Source organism: Drosophila rhopaloa, unplaced genomic scaffold, assembly GCF_018152115.1.
Source record: "Drosophila rhopaloa isolate 14029-0021.01 unplaced genomic scaffold, ASM1815211v1 contig_4, whole genome shotgun sequence".
Taxonomy (NCBI): Eukaryota; Metazoa; Arthropoda; class Insecta; order Diptera; family Drosophilidae; genus Drosophila; species Drosophila rhopaloa.
The window spans coordinates 659,167-677,416 of NW_025335134.1; the positions used below are offsets into that span (position 1 = coordinate 659,167).

General features: G+C 37.9%; 1 protein-coding gene across 1 annotated transcript in view; it reads left to right on the plus strand.

Moving 5' to 3' along the window:
* Positions 1 to 8,188, plus strand: part of LOC108038995 (protein argonaute-3) — a 555,323-nt gene extending 547,135 nt beyond the window's left edge. The window contains exon 8 of the mRNA XM_044461511.1: positions 8,040 to 8,188. Coding sequence (XP_044317446.1) covers positions 8,040 to 8,126 — 87 coding nt within the window. The 3' untranslated portion in view covers positions 8,127 to 8,188. The remainder of the gene's footprint in view (positions 1 to 8,039) is intronic.
* Positions 8,189 to 18,250: the final 10,062 nt, after the last annotated feature.

Sequence of the window (18,250 nt, forward strand, 5' to 3'; positions counted from 1 at the left end):
ATATGCATGTTATCCAGCCCATGAATATTCTCAGCTTTTGAGTTTCATAAACAATTTTTGAATCTTAGCAACCGCTGAAAATTCTAGCTTCGCTAGCAAAATCTCCCCTCACTCAAACTGACCCCTCTGAGAATCACATTCGGGATTTTGTAAACAAACGACCTTTTCCAATCTTAGCAACCGATGAAAATTATAGCTTAACTAGCAGAATCTCCCCTCACTCAAACCGAGCCCTGTGAGAACCACATCCGGACTACTATAAACAAATGACCCCAAACAAAAACAAAGCTTCAAAATTTTCCACTGAGGGTCCGATCTAGTCCGAGCCAGTTGCTAACCAAATTTTGGTCGAATAATCGATTTATTGAGTTTCAATTATCTTTCAATTATTTCATCTGCCAATTGTCCTACTCTCTTAACTTTGCCTAATCTCTTTTACTCTCTTTTGAGCAAGATTCTCAATAATCTAAGATAAAACATAAGTTACTTGTAAAAGTGTAATAAGAAATAAAAGGTTAACATCAAAATAAAATAAGGAAAATAATTTTTTTTTTAAATCATCGAACTAATAAATTTAATTTGCACATGGGAAATTTAATCACTTGAATATAACTGGGTGCATTCGGTTTGACTAGTATATTCAATTGATAATATTTTCGACTCAAATTGCTTGTTGGTTTGACATCTTTAATTCTGACTTAATATTGCTATTTCAAATGAACCACTGCATTCGCTCTTATTGCCATTACATTACTCAATTATACCTGGGAATTAACAAGGTTTTTTAATTTAGTATTTGCTATATTCTCAAACTTTTTATTTTCATCTTCTCTGCTAAATTTTTTTAATCGTAGTCAAGCAACTATTTTTAATTTGTTTTATCTTACAAGCGACTAGCGAAAAAGTTGAAGAAAGAAGATGTATTAAAGACAAATAAAGTTAAAAAAACTATATTGGTGTATTACAAAATGGGCGAAAAGACGCAAAAACAAAAAAAACAGTGATATGATTAAAAAAAGTGCCAATTATTTTATAACAAAATAATGATCGGCGAACCAAATAAAGAGCGCATAAGCTCGGTGAGCCGAAGAGACGGGTACTTCTCGTATATCTCTACGCGCGATAGCGAAGTGCAAAACGTCTACAAAGAGCAACCCGGCTTTACTGCCAGTCGATACCCAAAAAGCAAGATCTTGCTCTCCCTCTCTACTCACTCTTCTTCTTACTCAATGTAAAACCACTCCACCATCAGAATCGACCCTTGGCACATCAACAACATGCAGCGGTAAAACTTCTGCAATCGCACCAAAAGTAACAGCAACAACTACAGCAAAACCAACCACTTCTACAGCAACGGCTCCTATCGCGGAATCGACTGCTATGTCGTCTAGTGCAGCGCCAAATACAACGTCCTCTAAAAATCTGACAACAAAAAAAAACGAAGACAATATTCAACAAGCGGACCGGGCCATACAGACCGATAAGAACGTTCGTAACATTATTAACTGGAAGAAAAACCCGCAACCACTTTTCAAGGTAGAGCTGGAGCCAGACAGCAGAGTCTTGAAAAAAATAAAGTGCACCCCATTTATAACCTGCAATACCTATTGCACCGAAGAATTAAGGTGGAAGAGCCTTATAAGAGGAACGGCCCGGTGCAATGTACAAACTGTCAGGAGTATAGACACACCAGGACATACTGCACACTTACATCAGTCTGTGTAGTTTGTAAAGACTTTCACAATTCCTCCAATTGCCCTGCCAACAAAGAAGACCAACAAAAGAAGAAATGTGGAAACTGCGGAGGATCAAACACAAACTACAGGGGCTGTGTGGTCGACAAGGAGCTAAAACCGCATGCAACGAGTGACAACAACGCGCCATCAAAAAAATCAAAACGTGTACACTTACTCAAAAACGACGCCGGAAGTATTTTTCGGGACGGCTGCAAGATCCTAATTTGGTCAGCTAAATACCCCTTCTGTGTATTCTGGGCATCTTACGCCGATGCCCTTCGAACAGGAAAGGGAAACCCACTCCAGTCTTATCTATGAAACGTTCAGCAGGTCCCAGGACAGTTTTAAAGTACACTGGAAGCTATGATGGTTACTATGAAACAAGATATGAATTTATGTCCGTCATAAAAAAGGACCATGCAAACACTGGTTCAAAACCAGGACATGGTGTTACAGTTGGTTGCAGCTACGCAGTCCAAATAATTGATGGCAAATCTACGAATAACCATGTAAAAAGCCAATGCCTTTTCCCGGAACAAACTTGAAATAACACAGTTCCTGAATAAGAATCAAATCGACATTATGCTACTGATAGAGACGCACCTCACAAACAAATACAATTTCCAAATAAAAGGCTACACCTTCTACCGCACAGATCATCCAGATGGTAAAGCCCACGGCGGAACCTGCATCCTAATCAGGGAACGCATCAAACATTACTTTCACCAAAGGTTTGCATCTAATTACTTGCAGGCCACGTCTATCAAAGTGCAGTCAGGTAACGGAGACCTTTCCCGCTGTTTACTGCCAGCCTCGCTTTCCAATTACTGAAGGACAATTCATGGATTTTTACAACGAAATTTTTTTTATTTATTTCTGAAACATTAATTTTTTTTCGGGGTTTCGATGTTATTTTGGGAAGAAAGCGTGGTTGCTTCGGCTTGCTCCATATTGATCTGAGGGCTAGGCTCAGTAGTTTTGCTTTTGCAATTCCTCTGGAGAAGTTAAAGAGCAGCCCGGTGCGTCTAAAACTTTTCAGGTAGAGGTCGCTAATGAAACAGGCCCAGCATCCGGAGATCAAACTAAAAATTATCAGGGTACTAATGGAGGTAAATATAAACTTTTGGTTGTTCTTCATAGGCAACAATTATTTGTTTCTTGGCTTACTCCCGAGATGAAATCTGATGATGTTATTTGTATAAAAAATATTCTTAACAAAAAAAAGTTAGACCACAAAAAAACGAGCACAATGTGATTGATTTGTGTCTTTTAAGTGTTAAGAGTGTTCATCGTGAGGCACAAAAGTTGCTGAACCAAAAAGTTTGACATCGCGGCAGGCGTACCACAAGGAACCATTCTCGGACCCAGTCTTAACCTCGTATATACTGCAGAAATACCGACTATCCAGTTTCACATCTCGGAGTATAGGCGTCTTACTTGGAGGAAGCACATTTAAGCAAATCGCAAACAAATAAAACACAAGTCCCGGCAGCTGCATGAGCTAATTAATAACCTAGGGTATCTGCGTAGCGGTTAAATAACGCAGAGGGTATGTTTGTCTATTAAGAGTAAACATTAGGTGTTTACACGTTTTAGCTCGTTTAGTTTAATACGCCAGTCAGATAGCAACCTCTCCACTAAAGCAAGATAATCAGCAATTTGTCGAATGATTTAGACAAAAAAGACAGTAGGCTTATTGGTCTGTACCATAACAGAATTGTCTGGTCTTTTCCGGGCCTCTGTATCATTATGATAATAGATTTTTTTCATTCACTTCTTTTGGTAGTAGCCGAGATCATTGATCCCATTGAAGAGTTTGCAAACGACCTCCATGTCATAGTTTGGGAGTGTGATTAGCATTTTTGAGGTTTTAGTTCCCTAATGATTAATTGATTTCAGTGCATTGGTGGCAAGACAAATAAATTTGAGGCAGGATTTGGCTGGAAATAACTTTGAAGATGTGAAGCAAATATTTCAGCTCTGTCTCCGTCGCTTCGGGCCCAGCATCCTGAATAGTTTTTTTTTGGGGGTAATCGTTTCGCTCGAAGCGCTTAAATTTGGGTGAGCCCTTCATAGGGAATTCTTTATACTGGTTGGCGACAGTTTTTCGATGTGCAGCTGTGCGTTTTCTGTCTGTTGCTGGAGAGCAAGGGCGAAAGAGCGGGTTGCTTCCTTGGGGCGTTGTTCTAAAGATCGCGATCTGTTGGTCTGCCAAGCACGTCGCAAAACGCTTTTTTTCCGCATCAGCTGTTCGATTTTATAGTATTTGTTTGCTTGTACTTCGTTCCCTTGTGGTGTGGAGATTTTGGCTGCTGCAACGAGTACATCTTCCAAAGCTCCAATAGTGCAGTTGATGTCCTATTCCATTCCAAGTTGAGGGGCGAGTTTTATAGAAACTTACATACATTTTGTATTTAAGCCAGTTAGTTCTGTGTTTTTTTACTCCCGAGATGAAATCTGATGATGTTATTTGTATAAGAAATATACTTACCAAAAAAAAGTTAGACCGCAAAAAAACGAGCACAATGTGATTGATTTGTGTCTTTTAAGTGTTAAGAGTGTTCATCGTGAGGCACAAAAGTTGCTTAACCAAAAAGTTTGACATCGCGACAGGCGTACCACAAGGAACCATTCTCGGACCCAGTCTTAACCTCGTATATACGGCAGAAATACCGACTATCCAGTTTCACATCTCGGAGTATAGGCGTCTTACTTGGAGGAAGCACATTTAAACAAATCGCAAACAAATAAAACACAAGTCCCGGCAATTGCATGAACTAATTAATAACCTAGGGTATCTGCGTAGCGGTTAAAGAACGCAGAGGGTATGTTTGTCTATTAAGAGTAAACATTAGGTGTTTACACGTTTTAGCTCGTTTAGTTTAATACGCCAGTCAGATAGCAACCTCTCCACTAAAGCAAGATAATCAGCAATTTGTCGAATGATTTAGACAAACAAGACAGTAGGCTTATTGGTCTGTACCATGACGGAATTGTGTGGTCTTTTCCGTGCCTCGGTATCATTATGATAATAGTATCTTTGGGTACTAGCCGAGATCATTGATCCCATTAAAGATTTTGCAAACGACCTCCATGTCATAGCTTGGAAGTTTGATTAGCATTTTTGGGGTTAGTAAGTGATCACCTGGAGTCTTTTTCGGTTTTAGTTCCCTACTGATTAATTGATTTCAGTGCATTGGTGGCAAGACAAATAAATTTGAAGATGTGAAGCAAATATTTCAGCTCTGTCTCCGTCGTTTCGGGCCCAGAATCCTGAATAGATTTTTTTTTGGGGTAATCGTTTTGCTCGAAGCGCTTAAATTTGGGTGAGCCCTTCATAGGGGATTCTTTATACTGGTTTGCGAAAGTTTTTCGTTGTGCAGCTGTGCGTTTTCTGCCTGCTGCTGGAGAGCAAGTGCGAAAGAGCGGGTTGCTTCCTTGGGGCGTTGTTCTAAAGATCGCGATCTGTTGGTCTGCCAAGCACGTCGCAAAACGCTTTTTTTTCCGCATCAGCTGTTCGATTTGCTGATTGGACTTATAGTATTTGTTTGCTTGTACTTCGTTCCCTTGTGGTGTGGAGATATTGGCTGCTGCAACGAGTACATCTTCCAAAGCTCCAATAGTGCAGTTGATGTCCTATTCCATTCCAAGTTGAGGGGCGAGTTTTATAGAAACTTACATTCATTTTGTATTTAAGCCAGTTAGTTCTGTGTGACGTCAGCCTGAGAGGGTGTTCGATTATGTCAGGGCTTTGAAGAAGTGTTCTTAGCAAAGGAGAGTGGTCTGAAGATAGTTTAGAAAGCGGCACTTATAAGATTTTGAGATATGTTTTTTGGGTCTGCTGGCTTCCAAGGTAAACATAGTCCAATTTGTTTTTAAAATGTATAATTGCATTGCACAATTGCCTTCCTTTGTCACAAGACGCATTGTAGTCTCCTGCGGCTATAAAACGATCCCCAAGTTAGTTGTAGAAATCCATGAATTGTCCTTGCGAGATTGTAAAGCGAGGCGGGCAGTACACGGCAGCAAATGAAAGGTTTCCGTTACTTCAATTAATTTTTATAGATGTGGCCTGCAAACATTTGGTGAAGGTGGTGCTTGGTGCGTTAATTGCGTCTGGTTAAGACTCCGGTTCCGCCGTGGGCTTTCCCATCCGGATGATCTGTGCGGAAAAATGTATAACCCCTTATTTGAAAGTTTTATTTGCTTGTGAGGTGCGCTTCTACCAGCAATTGTGTTAATTCAAGTTTCTGCCGTTAGACACCATTGGCATTCCACATTAATATTATTAGATAATGCATCGATTATTTAGACTGTTGTGCTGCGAGCAACTTTACCACCATGTTCTGATTTTAAAAACAAGTGTTTGCATAGTCGTTTTCATAAATGACATTAGTTTCATCATGCTTTGTTTCAGGGTAAACATCATAGTTTCCATTTTGTTATTTGGGTATCCTGGGGCCTGCCGAAAGCTTTCTATCGCTTGTCGCATGCTACTCTTCAGCTCCCTGTAGACCGCACAACCGCTTTAATTTGCCGTTTGATTTCCTCCGCAGTTCCCAAAATTTTTTCAAACTTGGGTCTTCTTTGTTGGCAGAACAGTGTAGAGTATTGTCGGCGTCCCCGCAGGCTTCGCAGACGACCCGAAGTGTGCAGTAGTGCATTTCACTGAACCATTACATTTATGCGGTTCTCCACAGTTATTCTATTGGTGCAATAGATATTGAAGCTTGTACATGGCGGTAAAACCGTTTTTTTTAGGGCATTTGTTTCGGTGCTGGTAATGTCAGGTTCGATTTCTGTTATTACCACTTCTATTTCGAGAGAAATAGATTATCGCGAATATACAAGGAGGAAAAGCTGACTAAACGCAAGAGCTGACAAAAACCCAACAGGCAGTCCTTGAGCAGCGGCCGATTGGCACTAACCAAGTCAAGAAAGCACTGTGCGTCCGGTGACCGTTTGGCGCCGCAAAAAGATAGCAGCAGAGACCAGGATGAGAATCAGCCATGTAAAATTACCGCCCCTTGGAATATTAAAAAGATTTGTCGGAGTGAAATTCCCGTTGCCTAAACCCGTGATTAAATAAAATTTTAGAATTTATCTCTGATGCTTACTTCCTCGTTTGTGGTACAGTGAATATCTCCAAGCTTTTGGGTTCGGAAATATACTAAGGTGTAGTAAACCAATTCACTGAAGGGTTTTATGGGGTTAGTGATCAATTTAGTAGCAAAAAACTGCTGATTGAGTAACTTATACCCCTGTCCATTAAATTCTGTGTCAGAGACGGATTTTGCACAAAATCCAAATTAACATTTTTATAATAGGTCAGTACCGGCAGCATACTTTTGAGCCAAGGGTCCCTAATGAATCAGGCTAAGTTTCTAATGGAGGTAAATAATAATAATAATTAATAACCGAGGAAAAAAAGGTCCTACGCAAGACGAAGTTTATATACCCTTGCATTTATTACAAATCGACTACGTTTAAATTTCTATGCCTATATTAATAAAATCAATGAAGCTATGTCGGGTTTGCGCTGCATAATATCAAAGACATATTTTGATAAATAGAAAAACACCAAAATACAATTTTCTCCATTTTTATTCTTTTTAATTTTTTTTTATTTTCCTATTGGAGCCATATGATATAGATGTCCGATTTAAATTTAATTAAAGCCGTAATTCCATAATATTTAAATACTACCAAATCTGAAATAACATCACAAAAAAATTAAAAACAACAAAGCTATAATATACAAAAAAAATATTCCGATTGTTCCTATGATATAAACGCCCGATCCGGCTCGTTCCAACTTATATACTACCTGTAATAGAAAGACAACTTTTGGGAAAGTTTCAAGCAGATAACTTTAAAACTGAGGGACTACTTTGCGTAGAAACGGACGGACGGACAGACGGACATGGCTAAATCGACTCTCCTGGTGATGCTGATCAGGAATATATATACTTTATAGGATCGGTAATGTCTCCTTCACTGCGTTGAAAACTCTCACTGAAATTATATTGCCCTCTGCAAGGGTATACAATTAATAAAAAACCGGTACATTTTTCAGAAAGCTACCTAAATATGTCAGTTTTTACATATGTGTATTTATATATACGCCTTTTTGCAAGAAACACTTTTTTAATTTAAAAACAAATCTTTAAACTCTGGGGATTAAATAAAAATGTTACTATTTGAACTGAATTCATAGTCGGAGAACTCTAGTATAGCCATAATTATAGATTTTATTCTAATTTCATTCAACTAATTATTAAAATAACTTTTATATTTTTTCAGTATGCTCATAAATTGGCTTATTTGATTGGACAAAGTATTCAACGAGATGTGGCAGAAACGCTTTTGGAAAAACTTTTCTACCTTTAAACTTTTAAAAGATTTATGTTCATGATATCAACTTGGAGCGAAATTAAAATTTATATAGCATATTTTTATGTCGCGTTACTATATTTTGTAGATGGGAATGTTGGAGGTAACAAAAATGACAGAATAAAAAATAACAATTGTTGGCCGCTTTCTCGGCCATGTAAAATTATGGCCCTTCGGAATGTTTAAATGATTATACGTCTTTGACTTTCAAAGTGAACGGTCGTGTTTTTTTTCTGCGCTTCGAATTTTGCATTTTGTTTTCGTTTATTCCCATCGGTGGGTTTTCTCAAAAAAATTCTAATTCGCTTCCGGTTTATTTAAACATAAATTTAAACTCCGTTCGCTTCGCGAGTGCACTTTGTATTTAATACTAATTAATTGTTTTAGTTTTTCGTAATTCTTATCTGTGTTTTCTTTTTTATATCCCCGCCGTTTCTCTTTTGTGCATGCACTTTAACTTATTTACGCTCCCGCTCTCTTGCTCTCTTTGCTTTTGAAAGTTCTAAGCTTGCAGTTTCTGCGCTCTTGCGGTTCTTATAACTGCTCGCTTATAAATTTCAATTTCGCTTTCTTGGTACAGTGGTAAATAAATAAAATGAATAATAAAAATTTAGTCTGCTTCTGCAAAAAATGCAGCCTCGTAATCAGGGCTGACCAGTCTAATATGACTTGCTGGCTGTGTGAAAATATGGTGCACACCAAGTGCGCCGGTTTTACTGGCCGGACAAGTGATGACCTTTCAAAGGGGCCCAATTTGCAGTTTTGTTGTGACGCTTGTGTCGAGGTTGCGAACGAGATGAAATCGTTCATGCGCCAAACTAAAGGCGGCCTGATGGGACTGATTAGCTGTTTCGGAGTGGCTAGAGATAGTTTTCGCCGAGCTGATGATCTCCTATCTACGCTGGACTCGCAGTTTAATAGTCGTAAGCTATTAGAAGAGTCCCCTAAGCGCAAAAAGGCCGCTGGTGGTAAGGAGCAAAAGGGGAACACCCCGCAAACCGAAATCAAAATAACAACAGAGCATTCCGGCGGATCAGCAGCTGATTTCAGCAAACCCTCAAATGTTGCTAAGATCAGCAGCTAAAAAAGATCCGTTACAGAATGCATGCAACCAGGGACTTCTAAGAATTCCGATTTGTCCGGAGTGGTTTCACAATTAGGGGATCCACCTATCTCTCAGAATGTAGCATCACCACCACAAGGGACTACTGAGTCTGGACAACCGGCTCAAGTTGGTTTTGCAGAATCAATGTCTGCTCCACCAAAATCCCTTACAGTGGTTCCACTAAAGAAACTAATTGTCGTTTCTCGGCTTTCCCCTGATCAAACATCTTCTGATGTATTGTCTTATATACAAGACAAAACTAAAGCCGATTGTAATAGTGTAAAGGTGGAAAAGTTTAAGTTTTCTTATGCTAGAGACATTTCATCTTTCAAGATAACTGTCCCTAACGAGCTTTTTGAAGCCATATGCTCGGGCGACTTTTGGCCGGATAATATGGTTGTAAAAGAGTTCGAGGCTAAGATAAAGAAGAAGGGGCCCGTGGGAGTAAAACTTCCAAGTCGAGGCCAAACCAGTGTACCGATTTCAAAAAACTAACTTCTAACCTCCTTCTTTCCTATCAGAATGCAAGAGGTTTGCGTAGCAAACTCACTAAATTGTATTCTGATAGCCTTTCCTTTGCATCTCATATTATTGTGTTCACAGAAAAGTTTTTCCAGGTAAGTACACAATATATAGGTATGACCGTCCCTCTAGACGGGGAGGTGGAGTCTTAATTGGAGTTGATTCAAACTTCCCGTCTGAGGAGTTATTTTTTGATGAATTCAATACCATTGAATTTATTTGTGTAAAGTATTCGCTTCCTGGTAACTTTATATACATAACTTGCTCATATATTTCGCCGTTGTCTGAACTTCCTGATTATTTAAATCACCTATCCGTTATTAAGTCCGTTGCAAATAAGCTTTCCGATAGGGATCAGTTGATAGTTCTAGGTGATTTTAATATACCTGGAGTTACTTGGTCCACTGAGGATGGATCGAATGTCTTACTACCTATAGCACAGCATGATTTTATTGATGGCCTGCTTGACATATCTCTATCTCAAGTAAACCATGTTTGAAATTCATTAGGTCGCCTACTTGATTTGTGTTTTGTATCAAATCCTGAAGGTGTGTTTCTGTCCAGAGTAGCACCACTCACGCAACGGGTAGAGTTATAGAAGAAAAATCAGAAAAATCCAAACGAATGCATTGTTTTCGCAAGGCAGACTTTCCGAGGATAAATAATTTTATTTCTGGCTTTAATTTTTCTGATCTTTACTTATGCAATAATATGTCCGATGCAGTTAATGTTTTTTACACTGCAATAAACTCATTTTTTAATTCCTGTGTTCCGTGGTACTATCCGTCAACTTCCAATAAATCACCTTGGTTTAGCAAAGAGTTGACACACTTAAGAAATGTAAAGTCCGGACTTTTTAGGAAATATAAAAATACCGGTTCTCAATCTGTTTTTACTAGATATTTAAGTGCTCGGTCAAGATTTACAGTGCTTAATGCTCAGTGTTGTAATAGTTACTTAAACCGTTGTAAGGTCCAGTTCTCTCAGGACCCGAAACAGTTTTATAATTTTGTTAACACCAAGCGTAAATCTAATTCTTTTCCTTCCTCGCTGTCGTTCGAAAACATGACGGCAACCACAGATCAGGCAATAGCCGATTTATTTGCCCAATTTTTTCAAACGACTTACTCTACTTTAGATTATTCATCACAGCCTTACTCTTACACCATGTCCAAGTCAAACCTCATATTCTGTCCCACTTTAACAGAAAGCTCTCTTCTTTTATATCTTCTTCGTATTAAGCCTGTTTATTCGCCAGGGCCCGATGGTATCCCTGGGTGCGTGCTTAGGTATTACGCTAAGGCCCTGTGCAAACCTCTTCACAAGTTATTTACCCTATCTCTAGAAACGTCCCAATTCCAAAATATTTGGAAGGAAGCATTTGTTATTCCTCTTTTCAAAAAAGGTAACAAGTTAGAAGCCAGTAACTACAGAGGTATTTCTAAGTTGTCAGCTATTCCTAAGCTTTTTGAAAAAATTATTACTCCTCATTTGCAGCACCTTTGTAGATCAATCATTTCTCCGTGTCAACACGGATTTATTAAACGTAGATCCACAATCACAATCCTTCTAGAGCTCACTTCATTTGTGATAAAAGGCTTCAATAGTAGTTTTCAAACAGACGTCATTTACACTGACTTTAGTAAAGCATTTGACTCTGTAAATCACTTACTTCTCATTCAAAAACTTGACCTTTTAGGTTTTCCAGTTGATCTGCTAAATGGATTTCAAGTTATATAATTGGCAGGTCACAAAGGGTCCTTTTTAAAAATTCAATTTCTAAAATTCTCCGTGTTACCTCCGGTGTCCCACAAGGGAGCCATCTGGGTCCGTTACTTTTTACATTATTTATTAACGATCTTCCCTCAATTATAGGTCATTCTCGCGTACTTATGTACGCAGATGATGTTAAGTTGTGCCTGCAGTATAAGGACATTTCCTGCCATTTAGACTTGCAATCCGATCTAGATAATTTTCAAAACTGGTGCCGAGATAATTTACTAAATTTAAACGGCTCCAAGTGCAAGCTGATGACTTTTTATCGGGCCAATCCGATATACGCGACTTACACGTTAAGTGGCAGCTCTTTGGATAGAATAACTCTTGTAAACGATCTTGGCGTTCTCTTGGACCCTAAACTAAAATTTTCTAATCACATTTCGTCCATGGTTAATAAAGCCAGAGGAGTGCTTGGATTTATTAAAAGGTGGTCAAAAGAATTCGATGATCCTTATTTGACTAAAACTTTATTTATTTCGCTAGTCCGTCCGATTCTGGAGTATGGGTCTCCCGTCTGGAGTCCACAATACGGAATACATATTGGTCGTATTGAATCTGCACAAAAAACTTCCTTCTTTTTGCTTTACGGCGCCTAAACTGGGATGCAAACCTTATCTTACCTTCTTATTCAAGTAGACTTCTGTTGATTGACCCTCCCCAGCCAACCGTAGAACGATACTTGGTACTGTCTTTATTTATAACCTTATACATGGTGATATTGACTCCCCCGACTTGGTAAGTATGCTAAACTTTTCTGCGCCAAGTAGATTAACTAGAAATTATATTCCTCTAATATTAAATTATTGTAGATCTAACTATGCCTTGCATGAGCCTTTCAGAGTATTATGTTCTGACTATAATAGTTTTTTTCCTATAATCTCAAATCTTGACTCTCTGCCGCTCTTAAAACGATTAATACTAGCTTCATTGGCACAAAATTGATCTTTCTATTACTTTTTTCCTCGGACTTTTACCCATATTTCCTTATCTTGCGTCTATCTTCTCGCGAATCGTGCCGTACGATACACGGCCGGATGGGCGGGTCACCAACAAAGCTACAATCCGAGTTATAAGGTAATGGCGTCTCTTTATTATCTCATTGGTTTTAAAATTGCATCCCAACATTCAGATTCAAGGGCAAATTCACCATCAAGCGGGCGCTTTGTTACCACCACCAAACGAAGATCATAAATTCCTTTAGATCTACTTCATTGGTGATTCGGAAGATGAACTAAATCAGCGTTGTGCAATTTTCACTGCAACTAAACGTGAATTTATAGCAAAAGGCCCACTGGAAGCCATGCAAGACAATTTAATGCTCCCACTATTAATGAAGTCACAGTGGTGATTGTTGGCGAGAATGTGGAATCACGCTACATTTTTCTCAAGCGTCGGGATGATAGCTAATTGCATCGAGTTTATGAGACTCATCGGATGCACTTCAACACCCGTTGATGTTCTGTCGTGAAGAAGATGGGTATCACTTCAACATAAAGATGGTCAATCCAACGACAGGTTTGTTTACAAGTCATCACTTCTTTTTGATTCTACAACTAAGTTTGAATTCAAATTTTAGGAGAAGAAACGAATAAGAAGGTCAGCTCTATGAATTTTTAAGGGTATCAATTGATGATTCGACTAGATGTTGACAATCATCTTTTGAGATACCGCTGTTTGTTTCAACAGTACTGTGTCGACATGTACGTCAAAGTAGAAACGGAGCGTCTCAATTTCATTCGTTTCAATCAGTCGACGTTGCGCTCAGACGAGTACATCCACTTGCGTGACGCCATCTCTACTGAAGGCGGCCAACATCGGTTGTTTGACCATTCTCCCAGCTACTTATATTGGAAGCCCGCGCCATATGCATGAGTACGCTCAAGATGCGATGACGTATGTCCGTAATTACCGACGCCTGGATTTATTCATCACGTTCACATGCAATCCGAAATGGCCCGAAATTACGAAAATTGCGATCGACCTGACATCACTGCACGAGTATTCAAGCAAAAGATCACAGTACTTATGAATTACATCGTTAAGCTGAAGGTTTTTGGCGTAGTACTCGGTTGAGAGGCAGAAGCGTGGCTTACCACATGCGCACATTCTGATTTGGATGTTCGACAAGATCCGACCAGAATATTTCAGCCGAAATACCAGATAGACAAACTGATCCCGAGCTGCATTCCATTGTGACAACGAGCATGATCTATGGCCCTTGCGGAGTCTACAACCAAGAATCAGTATGTATGGATAACGGAAACTGCACAAAACGATTTCGAGGCAATCAGTGGACAAGATGGATATCCATTGTATAGCCGTCGTTCTCCAGATGACAACGGCAAATGGATCGAAGTAATGGTGAAACGTAACGAAACAAACGTAACAGTAATCGTGGATAACCGCTGGATCGTTCCATATTGCCCGCTTTTGTCGAATACGTTCTCAACGCATTGCAATGTTGAGTACTGCAACTCTATCAAATCCATCAAATACGTTTGCAAATATGTGAACAAAGGGAGCGACATGGCGGTGTTTGGCATTGCTGATCCGAATGCAAACGATGAGGTGACGAAATTTCAACTTGGACGCTACTTTAGTTGTAACGAGGCCATTTGGCGGCTGTTTTCATTTCCGATTCATGAACGTCACCCGACTGTCGTGCACTTATCTGTTCACTTGGAGAACGGCCAGCGTGTCTACTTTACGGAAGCGAACGCAGCGCAAAGAGCAGAATGCTCGATGGCGCATAAACGAGCTTTGGAGGCAGTTGACCGAACGATGAAGGATTTACCAGGTGATTCGAAACTATTTGGGGGGGCTTTGATATTGCTGTCCGGAGATTTTCGTCAAACGCTTCCCGTCATTCCTAAAATCGTCCTATTCGTGGCGATATATTATATATGTCAAGAAGTTTATATTGTCCACGAATATGAGAGTCGCATTGCAGAATGATCCCTCAGCTGCTGAATTCTCGAGACAACTGCTGGCGCTTGGCAATGGCGAAATTCCTGTTGATGTTTCGACTGGACTACAGAATTTTTGAACTCACTGGATGTGCCAGGAACTCCGCCGCATAATTTGCAACTGAAAGTGGGATCAATTATTATAATGCTGCGGAATCTAAATCATCCGAGATTAAAAAAACTGATGAACAACGTGATTCATGCGACGATTATTAAGGGCAAATTTAAAGGAGAGGAAGTTCTTATCCCACGAATTCCGATTATTCCAACAGATCTACCATTCCATTTCAATAGGATTCAGTTCCCAGTTCGATTAGCATTTGCGATGACAATCAATAAATCGCAAGGCCAATCGTTGGATATCTGCGGGATTAATCTAGAATATTAATGTTTTTCACATGGCCAATTAAACGTAGCCTGTTCGCGTGTGGGAAAGCCGTCATCATTATTTATTTTTGCACCGGATAGCAAAACCAAAAATATTATTTATCACATCGCTCTCCACCGATTTCGAGTCAAATACATTTTTATGAAATTTGAATTACCAGTGTTTTATTATTACTCTGGGGTTATATGAAGTCTTGAAATTGGGGCGAGACAAAGTTCGCCGGGATCTCTAGTATATATTAAAGATTATGATTTTTTTTTGTATTTAAAATGCTGTATGATTAAAAATATAAAGAAAAACACCAAAGTTATGGCGTTTCCGATCGTTCAGTTATATGGCAGCTATATGATATAGTCGTCTACAAGGGTATAATGAAATAACAATAACTCTAAAATAATTTTTAAAAGTATACGAAAATGTTGAAAAATGTAATCATTCCAAAAGTGGCCGATTTAGTTTTCGATTATCACCATCCTGACAAAAGTTTTCTTAAATTCGTTTGATTTCGATTCTATGCTTGAAAGTCTAAGTGTATATGTCAGAGCGGAAAAAACGCCTTGATTTTTTTTCCAGCCTACCTGCGTCGGGAGATCCGCCGAGGAATCAGCTGTGTGAGCTATATTTTTCCCTATAATTTCTATACCTAATTTACACTCCTTTTAAACAGACGGACGGACAGGCGGACATGTCTAGATCGACTCTCCTGGTGATGCTGATCAAGAATATATATACTTTATAGGGTCGGAAATGTCTCCTTCATTGCGTTGCAAACTTTTGACTGAAATTATAATACCCTCTGCAAGGGTATAAAAATGGATATATATAGTAGGTATATTTTATTTTCTTATTAGTAGTAAAACTTATTTTTTTTGTTTGTGTTTTGTTTAAGTTTTATTTGTATTACCATTATTCAAATTGTTTTGGGTATGCCCATACCGAATGATATGTATAGAATAAAATAGAAGAGATTTATAAAGGGAAATTTTTATAAATGAGATTATATTAAATAAAGTTGAATTAATTATAATTAATGACATTGTAAGGTTTTTATTTAAAATTTAAAAAAATTATTAAATTAAATGAATTGAAATTAATTGTTCTACGTATTAAACATTTTTAATCTGTATTTATGTACTACCTGCTGTTTGTTCTTATTGTCTTTTATCTTAATATTGTCATTTTTATTAATTTCGATTACTACGTAGTGTCCTAAGTACTGTTTATCTAACTTATGACCTATTTCGTTTTTTAATAAAACTTTATCTCCTATTTTTATTTTAAAATCTTTAATGTTTTTGTCATATATTTCTTTTTGCCGTTTTTTACTTTGTTCAATCAATATTCTTGCTCTTTTATATGCATTTTCGAGTCTGAACTTTGATTCTTTGGCATAATCATCTATATTATATAAATGTGTAATATTATCATTACTATTAAATGAAATATTTAATTTGAGAGATTTACTAAAAGCAAGCTCGTATGGACAGTAATCGTGTAGTGTTAAAACAGAATGTAAGTAAACATCTCAATCTGTTTTGTCTGACGAGATGAATGATCTAACATATTCGTTAAGAGTTCTGTGGCTTCTTTCTATTGTACCTAAAGTCTGGTTGTGGTGTGCAGTAGATGTTATGTTTTCAATATTTAGATATTTACATAAATCTTTGATCACTGAATTCTTGTATTCTGGACCCATATTGAATGTATTCATTCGACCGTACTTTAGAATAAAAGATTCGAATATAGCTTTGCTACAGTTTTTGCACTTTTATCTGGTATTGGAGTGGCAACAAGGTATTTTGTTAAGTCACAAATTAATGTAACTGCATATTCATTTCCTCGTTCTGATTTAGGTAATGGACCGATCGTATCCCGTAACACTCTATCAAATGTTTCTGTAATAGTCAAGGGAGTTTTTGTATGTTTTGTTGTTTTAGCCTGTTGGCAGTTAATACATTTTTTCACGTGGTTTGCAACGTCACGCGTCATGTTTTTCCAATAGTAATGTCTTTTAATTTTCGCTAGCGTTTTTGTAATTCCTGTATGTCCACCTTGTATTGGATCATTATGTAGACTAGACAGTATATCTTCTTTTTCTTTTTTATCATTTATTGTGGTCACCGGCTTGAGTAGCGCTACTCGTAAGTTTATTAATATTTCATTGCCCATATTTTTCAAAGATTATCTCGCTCGGTGCCATTTTAAGTTGGCTAATCTTATTTATACCGGCCGTTCTTTCCAGCCTTTGGAAAAATTGATCTAAATCGAATATTCCATTGGTATATAGATCATCAACATTTATTCTTGCATATATATTTATTCCTTTTTTGAGGGAACAATTTTTAACATCCTCATTTCGAATGACGTCAAATATTTTGGGCTTCAAAGCTGTCGGTTGCTTTTGCAAATCCGAATCTGATTTTGAAACTGCGCAGTTTTTAATTTTCTGTCTATTTTGTAATCTTGTAGTGACTTTTAAAATTTGCTTGTTTATGTCTTTGAGTTCTTCGATGCTTACTCTTCATAAGGCATCTGCCAAGTAATTATTTTTTCCCTCTAAGGTATTCTGCTGTGAATTGAAATTCTTCTAGATCTAGTCTCATTCTTGTTAACTTGGCAGTTGGATTTTTCATTGAAAACAAATATGTTAACGGTTTATGGTCTGTTTTAATAGTGAAATGTTTGCCATATACATATGGTCTGAAGTGATTTATAGCCCAGTGTATTGCTGTTAGTTTTTGTTCGGTTGTTGATTTATTGCTTTCGCCTTTTGTAAATGTTCTTGAGGCGTAAGCTACCGGGAGATCAACTCCATCGTGTGATTGAGTTGAGACTGATCCGCAAGCTTGCTTGCTAGCATCAGTTGTTATACAAAATTCTTTATTGAAATCCGGGTATTGTAGTAGGGTTGGTTGAATTAATGCATTTTTAAGGTATTCAAAAGCTTTTTGGCATACCAATTAAATGGTACATTGTTCTTGCAAAGGTGAGTTAAATGTCTTGAGTAATGAGAGAAATTTGGTATAAAGCGTCGGTAATAATTGCAGAAAGCGACGAATCTTCTCGATTCATCTGCATCAGAAGGGACAGGGTATTTAGTTATTGTATCATATATTTTATCATTAGGTAAAATTCCTTTGTTTGTACATTTATGGCCTAAGAATGTGACTTCGTGCATAAAGAATGAACATTTTTCTGGATGAAGCTTGAGATTGTGTTTTCGAGATAGGTTAAATACGTTAGTTAAGTTTTTAATCATATGATTTTCGGAACAACCTATAACTATTAGATCGTCCATGTAAAGGAAAGCTTGGGATGGTTCTAGTCACGAAAAGGCTAATGTCATCATTTTTTGAAAAGA